Source organism: Seriola lalandi, unplaced genomic scaffold (genome assembly GCF_002814215.2).
Source record: "Seriola lalandi dorsalis isolate HSWRI2012SDOR001 ecotype SW California unplaced genomic scaffold, Sedor1 jcf7180002054580, whole genome shotgun sequence".
NCBI lineage: Eukaryota > Metazoa > Chordata > Actinopteri > Carangiformes > Carangidae > Seriola > Seriola lalandi.
The window spans coordinates 1,631,643-1,641,655 of record NW_019525133.1 but is presented as its reverse complement, the minus strand read 5'-3'; the positions used below and the strand labels follow the sequence as shown (position 1 = coordinate 1,641,655).

Here is a 10,013-nt window from a genome sequence, read left to right as displayed (position 1 = left end):
CTTAAAGAAGATGGGTTTTTTGTCGTTCACCTGCCTGACCTTTTCCTTTTTTTAAATGAAAATTTTATAATGACGCAGTCTGTTATCAAACTGTACTTTGTTTTCAGTTTTTAAAAAAAGCCATTCATGCTTTTAATTAACTGTTTTATTATCATTATTTTTATTATTATTATTAACAATGATATAATGAGACATGAATTTCCCCTAGTATCTAAAGTATCTATCTATCTATCTATCTATCTATCTATCTATCTATCTATCTATCTATCTATCTATCTAACTAACCTTACAATATCCAAACTTTAGAGGTTAAGGAGCTAATGCTACCCTTACAATGTCCAAAATGATTAACTTTAGCAACTAATGCTAGCCTTATAATGTCTGACTAATGTTACTGGCACTGCATTACAGTGTCACGCTAGCCCTGTTTTCCATAATTTAGCAGCTAATGCTACTGATGTGTTTTCATTTTATCCTGCCATTAAATGTATAAAGACCAAACTTATAAGCTAATGTGACTGGCACTGTGTAATAAAGTTCTATGCTAGCCTTGTGTCTAAAAGTTAGTAGCTGAAGCTAGCCTTGTGATATTCAGAGGTTAAGAGTAGCTGAGGCTATTTTTGCTATTGTAATGCCCAAAGGTTTGCAGCTAATGTCACATACATTTTTAGCACTAGAAACACTAACAAAGGCAGGTTTGTTTGAACTAAGCATTTTGTTTTGTTACAATTACCATAAATATTTTTTGGTTAAAGAGAAACACAGACAAGTATTGATTCACTTTTACTAAAACTTGTGGGTTAATCCAAGCTGTTTTCATACTCCACACTCAACATGGACTCCAGGAGGGTGGCAGCCAAACATTTCCTTGCTTTATGCCCTTGCTGGTGTCATCAGTGATGTCATGGGTTATACCATGACCATGGGGGGTGCTCATGAATTTAATATACTGTGTTGATAAGTATTTGTATGACTTAAAGCGATTATAGAGGTTGTTTACAAAATAGTAATAGTTATTGTTTCTATTGTTGATGTTTAATGATAAAAATAACTTTTTGTCATTTCATTTTTTTAGATGTGAGAGATTCAGACCCTTTGAATGTTTGGTTCTGCTCAGGCTGATTGTTTAGTAAAGTGACGGGACTATATAAGCAGGTCTTTCTCTGCCAAGAGAGAAGAAGGGATGTCTGTGGTTGAAAGAGATTGCATAATGCAACTGACTTTAGCATTACCATTTCCAATTTCATGTTAATTTGTGATCTCCAAATTACAAGCGCTTTTTGGATTGCACATCGGCATCAATATACAGTAGTTGCTCAAACACAGAGATACACAAATATACAGACACACTTACAGAGAAAATGTTTACCAGCTAAACAAATGGCTGCAACATTATCCACTTTTATTGGCCTTGCCATAATATTTGCTTGACATTTTTGCTGTAGACATGGACATGTGTACGAGACAATGCCTTTATGGTGGATTACACATTATGTAAAAACAAACAAGCATCTTCCACTGTTGCTATTCAATAATGTTCTTCTGTGGAAACCTTCTAAATCAGATTCTGATTTTAGGACTGCAGTTGGATTGGGTTATCTTCTTTTTGAATCAACATAATTATGCTCATATTAAACATTTTACAAATGTGTTGGATAAAGTCGAAAGTCTGAAATCAAAGCTGTTCATCTGAGATCCTCGAGGGTCCTGAAAACTTTATATTGGAGGTATGATGTTTTCACTTGAAGGCTGTGATACTTTTTAAACACTGCTGCAAAAGCCTTTGAGACCAAATAAAATAATTTCACAGCCCACAGCAAAAACAAATACAGCATTCCTGGACAGAAATAGATGGTCTTGTTTTTTTTTTTACTTATGAGAGCAGTGCAGGCTGTTTGCTTTAAGGGCATGGGGAATACCATGGCATTTGAGTCCAACATTCCCATGACTCATGTTATACAGTATGTATATGCCAGTGGTCGATCAGTCCTGCAGTTCCTCTGACAGAGTTGCGGACGAGCTTGTCAGGCTGGTCGAGGGTGAAGACAGCAAAAGACTGAGAGTAAGTGAGACAATAAGACATAATGGAAAGGCATATCTACAGTGTTCATTATCGCCTCATGTTTTGTTTGCTGTGATTTGTGATGTTGGAACACCTACCGATGTATAACACCTGCTATGTATTAGTATGATTAATGAGCAAACCTGGGGAAGCATACAGTGAAACACATTGTTTGCTCTTTCTTTGGCATGAAGAAATTAAAAAGATCAATCAGTTAAGTTTTCTCAGTGTGCGGTGGATGATTGATTAGATCAGTGCTGCTGTCGCTGATTAAAAGAGTGCTGTGCATGAGTGACTCCTCTATGTTTTTTTTTTTTTCACACAATTTGACGACCTCTTTCTTGTATTACAGCAAGTTAAAAATACATACATCACATATCCAGCTTTTAGTCACGTTATTAGGCTCCATAGCTTTAGTCAGCTTCTTCCTTTTTTTCCACATTTTGACATGCAGAGCTTTCTGTTTGGCTTAAAAACCTGTATTTGACATAATGAAGTCAGATGACACTGTAATGACAGTGGCTGCACTGTGTGGCAGCATGGCATGTAATTTAAGGGGCATGATGGAATCTCCTCATTATATACAAGATGCATGAGCATTTAAAGCTCACAAACCACAACAAACCTTTAACATCTCAGATCTGCAATGAGAAATTAGACTTGACACGGTCTTTGATCATGTTTTACAGGAACAACTTTTACTTTGTGAGACGGGGAGAACCACTTATGCTCTGACATCAGGGTTGTGTGAAGTCAGCCAGTGCACTCGTCTTCACTGCTTTCCTCCTCTGCTTTCTTGTACTTCCTACGCGGTGTGGCTTAATCACAAGGTCTGTACACAGCGTTTTGAGCATGGCAGGTTTGTGTCTGCCTCTCACCCACTCACTGAGTCTCCCAGGGAGATGAGGTATATGCACACCTCCAGACTGGGGATCCTTCCAAACTTTCTGAATACTTTCCCCTAATTGCCCTTGGTTGGTGTGCTCTGTGAATTCCGTGTTATGGTAAATGCAGCTTTTGCCCCCCTTTGGTGGATGATAAAAACCAAGAGAGGCAGCTTTGATGGGTGACAAGTCATAATTGTTTCATGTTTTTGACAGAGACAGGATAGATATTGTTTCAGGCACTTGTTATCAAAGTGGGTGAAGGAGGGCGACCAGAGAGTCAGTGAAGGATAGATGATAGAAATTTGGTTCATGATGAAGGTGAGGAGGCTGGAGGGATGCAGATCCCCAGAATCTGTCACAGCGGCCTGAACTTGGTGAAGTAGTGCCTAACTTTCCTCTCTTTTTCTTTCTTCTCTTCTTTTCCCACTCCTTCTTGCAGCTCTGCAATTAAGAAAGCCTTAAACGCTAAGCCCTGATGCTTTTGTAAAAGGTCTTTGTTCTGCTGCCACATCAACAGCAGCAGCGGTGGGAGGAACACATCTTAAATTATTTTTCAAATTAATTATTCCTTCTCCTCGACTTAATCGGCGTGGGTGAATAAAGGTGTTAAGATTTGGTAGACATTCTTTTGGTAAAACATTGTTTAAGTAGAAATTTGATGAACTGTCTATGCATCACTTCCAGTCATACAGCAATAAATACACATAATAATAAATGCGTAAGAAGAAATTTGGTGAGATTTTAAAATGTCAAAATGCACAGCATTTATTTCAATATAATCACAAACGTATTTAGCAAAAATCAGACACAGTTTGACAAAAATAAATAGATTTTATGCCCTTTAAAGGCTTCATACTGTCACAGTAAAATAAAAATACAATATCCTGATTTGCCAGTGTTGTCAAAATGAATAATTTTTATATGCCAAACGTCACACAGCCACTCATATATCATGAGCTGGAATGTTAATTACACCTCACTGAATAGTGGCTACCACATTCAAATAATATTTCACCCTGTTTTGCCAGATGCAACAATACAATGTGGTGGTATTACAAAATACACATTACTTAAAATATTCCTACAATGTGACCAAACTGCATAACAGGCTCTATCATCACACCTAACCACACCACAGAATACCAAGTAAATGACAGAATGTGACAGGTTTCCTCTGTTGTGTTTTGATTAAGTAAAAGAGTTCATAGTCTAAAAGGCACTTCAGAACTCAGGCCTCACAGCTACAACATACAGTAATTTTGATTAAACCATCAGTGTGGTGAACTGCTCTACTCTCTACAACATGACTGTACTGTTTAAATCATTCTTTACAGTACTTTATCCAGGTAGATAATCAGCATTGAGGTCAGAAGGTATGCTTGAGTTTCACAGAGAATATTTACAACTATACCGACGTCTGGTGATGAAGTTACTCTTGTGTTAATACATTACTGACTTGACCAAACCTTAAACAGCAGCGGAGATAGTAATACTGAAGATTTAGTTGTTGTTTAGTTAGTCCAAGTATGAGACCTGCTAATCCATCTGGGAGTGAAAGCAGGCGTGTGTGTTCTGTATTTTGTAGTTGTCTTGTTCACATTTGGATTACAGTTTGTGCCATTAATAACACAATTAACAAATTAGTCACCATGTCACACAGGATGGTTGTCACAAATTTGTGCTACAAACTATCTCATTAGAAATTGCCATTCTTAAAAAGACTGTGTTTCATTTGTATTGAAATATTTAATGCCATTACAACCTACACACACACAACCTACAAAAGTGATCGGTCTATTCTTTTATAAAAGAAGGATGGTGATATTCTATATTTTTTAATGGATTTATCCTGCTGGCAGTTATTAACTAAAACATCCATTCATTCATTACCATGAACATGGACACTGTAGTTAATTGTGAGTTAATCCCATATGCACAGTCCTGCTGCTGCAAATATTCACTAGTGCACTATTTCTGCTGCTACAAGTAGTTCCCTACATATGCACTTTTTTCCCCTGTTTAAGGAATGTTTGCAAAAAACCCCTGCAAAACCCAGCTGCTTGAGGAAATTATTTTGCCTTTTTTCTAAAAAAAGAATTTATTTGTGATCTATTTTTAAAACTTACATCCTCAGTAGGAACAAATTAAATTGGGGCTGAGAGCCACAGACAGGCTGGGAAAGTAGGAAAGTAGTGAAAAATGGATAAACACATTGTTGGTTTGGGTGTCTTTATGGGGTTTGTTGATACTAAGACAATTACAGAATATTGCCAGCCTTCTCCTTCAACTAGTAATTAGGTGACAAACCTGTTCACTCTGATATTACACCATCACAGAGAAGTCAATCTACGGTCGTACCCCTCTTCTCATGAGTGTTAACCTCAAAGTGAAATGTCAAATCCAATTCACCTTTAGGTTGGTAAAGTACCGTAATTGTTTCTGAGAGTGCTGACCTTCACTGTCCCAGTGGCTTGTTGGTAGGCGGTTGGATGTTGTTGGTTGTGTTGAGGTTATTGTCGCTCCTCCCTGCGTTGTTCTCCATCCTGAGGGAGGAGGAGTTGAGTGGACTCCTCTTGAGGACTTTGTTAGCCAGGAGGCTACAGGTCTTCCTGTACTGGTGGCGCAGCAGCGAGTAGACAAACGGGTCACTTGCTGCCTTGCTGTAGGCCAAACATTTGGAAAGCACACCCCAGTGAGGGCTTATGGGCACTGGGCAGAAGAGCTCCACAATTCTACCTCAAATAAAGCAAAAAGAGGAGAAAAAAAAATAGAGTCACACACCATCAATGCAGCGGTTGAGCTTAGATCAGTGTAACTGGAGCGGAAGACATCCAAAGCAAACGAACCACCCCCAGTAATGTAATATTGTGGAAATGTTATTATTTCACTTCATTGAAATGTCATCACTGTGTTGGGCAATTTGAACTGATGGGTGTCAAATCGTTTTTGCTGCTTCTGGACTTCTTGCTAATTAAAATTATTTCACACTGAATCCAGTGCCTGACACTTATTTTGTCCTAATAAATCAAATTAAAGACCAAGTGAAAACCAACTGCAGTATTGTCTTGCTGTTAATCTGCCTTCGTAATTAGTGTGATATCCTTAAGTCTAATGTGTTTCACTACCACACAGCTCCTAATGTGCAACCTCTCTATTTTCATAGCGCAAATCTAACAGCTTCTGACAGGTTGCCACCGCCAATACTGGGGCTAATACTAATGAGAGCCAGTGCTATGATCACTGACTCATTTGCTATCTCTCCCTTTCTCTGTCTCTCTCCTTCTCATCTCCCCAGATATTCAGGCTCAGTGACAAGGATTAGAAACGTGTGTAGAACCAATAAGCTGTGACATTACGAAAAGGAAGCGGTTAAAAATGTTTAATATGCTACCAGATATCAAGACAGATATTATCGCCATCTGTATTCACACAATAAGCCAAGTATAACCACATTAGCAGGTAAGTGAAAACTCAGAATCTCTCTGTCAAAAAGATTCATCCTTGAGAGAATTGTTCTCATTAAGCTGAATGAGGAAGATCAGTTAAAATATTTTTTCATTGCAAAGATAAAATATGCACAAGTTTATCTTCTGGAAGTTGTGTGTGGAAAAGGTAAGAAACCTTCACATGTTGAGATTACGCATTGTGTTAAATCCCTCTCTCTCTCTCTCAGACACACACACACACACACACACACACACACACACACAAAGACATGCAATATTATAGATCTCTGCTCACCTTGTAATGACATAAGGGGTGAAGCACACCACAAATGTGCCGATGAATGTACTGATCTTCTTCGTGGCCCTTTGCCTCCTCCGCTTCTGCTCATCCAAGCATTTCTGGCGCACACTGCCAAAGCACACAGGTACGCATTATCTACCCAGGAGGCATGATCACAGACATGCAGACATAATGAAAACAGAGAAAACATGTGGGGTGGATGTGAAGAAAGCACTGAACTGTGCGCTGTTATCTCCGGGGATTACACTGGAGAAATTTCACACTGCACAGATACCAATTATGTAAACGGGAAGCAATTCAAAGTTTAATTGAGTAGAAGTCAGGGTAAATGATAAAACTGGGGAAGGCCTTGCTGATCATAATGAAACATAATGATGTAAACACTGACTGACAGCAGGATGGACAGAGTCAAACCATCACCAGAGGAGCACTTTGGATTCATGTCAAGTCATCTATAGGGAAGCTGTAGAAAGTTAGTGAATATGATTTATGTTTTTAATAGCCTACTTTTGACAGTTAGCTGCTACAAACTGTTGCTATTCATTTTCATTATTTATTAAATTTTTTACAAATAGTTAATCAGCTTGTTGATATAATGTCAGGAAACAGTGAAGAATGTGTCACAAGTGCCAGAATACAAGGTGACATTTTCAAACTGCACATTTTGTCAAACCAACTGTCCACAATCACAAAAACTAGGTCATCTTAAAGGATGTAAAACCGAGGAAAGCAGCAAAGCCTGAGGCTGAAGTTTGAAAGATGCTTGGTGATTTTGATCTAAAGGCTGAATAAACTAATTAATGTGATTATTTTTTGCATAAAGTATTGTCAATTCACCAATGTTTTTAAGAAGAAGAGAAAAACTACCAGCATCATATTCTGTTCATGTTGTCTATGAAGACACTAAGTGCAGGTTTTCTAGCATAATAATCACTATTTGTGTCACAAAAATTAATTGGATCAATAGCTAGTGATTTTACCACAGAATCATACAAGACTAAACGAAATTGAAAGACACAAACGTTTCAGAGAAAGAAACGCGCTATAAAAGAAAGAAAATGATGAGACTGACTGTATCTGTAATGACTGTTTACCTGGGGTGAATGTCCACGAGCAGCACCAACGTCTGCATAGTGATCACGTCGATGCGTTTACAGTGAAACCTTGCAACTTTCAGCACTTTCAGATACGTTACACACAACACGATCAGCGTGAGGAGGAAAGTGAGAGAGTGCAGAGCCACGGTGAAAATGATGAACTGCGTGCCGGATGCCTTCGCCCTGGCATTGCAGAGAGTGCACGATGCGTAAAGGTGGTGGTAGCCCACCCAGGAGCGGCAGGTGGCAACTGTGGAGAAGCAGAGTGAGTGTATCCACGTGTATCCCAGCGCTATCACTGCATCCCGATGCCGTATTCTTGAGTGGTAACTCAGTGGGAACACCACCGCAACCCATCTATCGATGCTGAGAGCTGCCATGCTCAGCATGGAGTTTGTGGTGAGGAAAGTGTCGAGAAAACCCACAATTTGACAGAAGACGCTGCCTCCGGGGTGACCCATGGTGACGAGCCCGACAAGAGTTAGTGGCATGTTGGACACGCTTAGCAACAGGTTGCAAAACGTCAAGTTGAGGATAAAAAGACCGGGCACCTGTTTGCGGATCTCCGGGTTGTACAGAAAGCAGATCAGCACCACAACGTTGGACAGCAACGACACGAAAATGATCCCCAAAACTAACACGGAAGCAGCTATATCCGCTGCGTCCATCGTGACTTTTGATGAGTGCATCCACAGTGCTGATACAAACTGTCATCGTGAGTAGAAGTCGCAGCAGATATGAGTCCAATACATTTTCATTCTTACTCTCCCCAGGCTCCAAATGTCTTCAATAAACGCAGCGGGCCTGCCAACAGTGTCCACGATTAACTCGCAGAGGATTCATAGAGAGAATGCTCACCTGAATATTATGAGGATGTTTGGAAGTCAGTTTCTTGGGAATGGGGTCACAGCAGGAGGCTCGTTCTCGTGAGGCGCTGCGGTAGTTTTCAAGCACCTCTGTCATGCCACTGGTCTCACCGCTCAGGGTTTCCTGGCTGCGCAATTGCGCGTTGACATGATGGGAGGCTTTGAAAAAAAAAGATATGAAAGTACTTCAGGCTTTTGGTCTCTGTAGCTACTTATATCGTCTTCTCTGCCAGAGTCTGAAGCACTCTGCTGCACCCCTGTTCAAAAATAGCTTTTTAGTGTAAAAATAGAAGCACGACGCACGATTGCGTGGCTGGTGGTAAGGCTGATGTCATGAGCGTCACGTTGAGCACAGCAATTCTGGTAATGAGGTATTTTGTGCAAATAATCCATAAGTACATTAAGTTCGTGAATATTCAAAAAAAACACAGAGAAGGTTAATTATGTATTTTGCAAGTCAGTGTCTGACTAGATTGACTAACCATCGTCACTGCATTTATTAAAAATTCTCAGCAGCAAACAGTAAGAGTTAAATCTGCAGCTCGGATATCATAGCGATAGAATAGGGAGACCCGGAGCCTCATCAGGGCAGCGTTCAAAGCCTTATATGGCGCTTTAAATGGAAGTAGTTTAGTGGACTTCTCCATCCAGATTATTAGTCCACAGTGCAGCAGTACTACCGCCTCTGGCATGCAGCTGTGTGTACCGCCTCCAGCCTTGGAAGCCATATTTTCAGTGTCCCATGACCAAAAAGCATGCAGATGCTAGTGTGTGTGTGTATTTGTGTGTGTACGTGTATGTGTATGTGTGTGTGTGTGTGTGTGTGTGTGTGTGTGTGTGTATGTGTGACCATAAATAACGCTTCTGTCATTTTTTGTGCACAAAAGGGGAAAGGTCAGTAGGGGTCATAAGGTCATGGATAATAACTGGTGGTTGAAAAGATTTTCTGTATTCAAAATAGTTTAGTAGTTAAGTAAAACTACAAGTATTATGAGCAAATTATCGTAAAAGTATCAAAAGTAAAAGTACTCCTTTTGCAGAAAAATGGTCCTTGTGACTGTTATATTATTATATACAGTATAAGTATCGTATTAATTATTTATTATTTTTATTATGGTTGCATTAATGTCTGAGCAGCATTTCTATGTTGTAGCTGATTAAGACAGAGATAATTTTAATTAAATTATTAGTCTAATAAATTGGTAGCAAATGCATATTTCACAAACCGCTGATCATATATTTTGTTTATAAAATCTCAGTCTGCTAAGTAACAACAACTGTAAAGTATCTTAAAATGTAAATACTCAGTAAAGTCTAAATATTTGAAAAATGGGATTTAAGTACACAATCTTTG

General features: G+C 39.2%; 1 protein-coding gene across 1 annotated transcript; it reads right to left on the bottom strand.

The window, feature by feature from the left end:
- Positions 1-3,711: 3,711 nt before the first annotated feature.
- Positions 3,712-8,875, bottom strand: LOC111663754 (G protein-coupled receptor 26-like). Its single transcript, XM_023418058.2, has 3 exons — positions 7,791-8,875; positions 6,691-6,804; positions 3,712-5,681 (listed from the first exon to the last, which is right to left on the bottom strand). Exons 1-3 carry the CDS (start codon positions 8,480-8,482, stop codon positions 5,405-5,407), a joined length of 1,083 nt encoding a protein of 360 aa, XP_023273826.1. The 5' UTR covers positions 8,483-8,875; the 3' UTR covers positions 3,712-5,404.
- Positions 8,876-10,013: the final 1,138 nt, after the last annotated feature.

What these genes read in the sequence shown, in the direction of transcription:
- LOC111663754 (XM_023418058.2), bottom strand. Translation starts at nt 8,482, where the DNA reads ATGCACTCATCAAAAGTCACGATGGACGCAGCGGATATAGCTGCTTCC. An exon ending in CTCGTGGACATTCACCCCAG is followed by an intron (nt 6,805 to 7,790) that starts GTAAACAGTCAT and finishes GTGCTTTGGCAG; the next exon opens with TGTGCGCCAGAAATGCTTGG. An exon ending in ACCCCTTATGTCATTACAAG is followed by an intron (nt 5,682 to 6,690) that starts GTGAGCAGAGAT and finishes TATTTGAGGTAG; the next exon opens with AATTGTGGAGCTCTTCTGCC.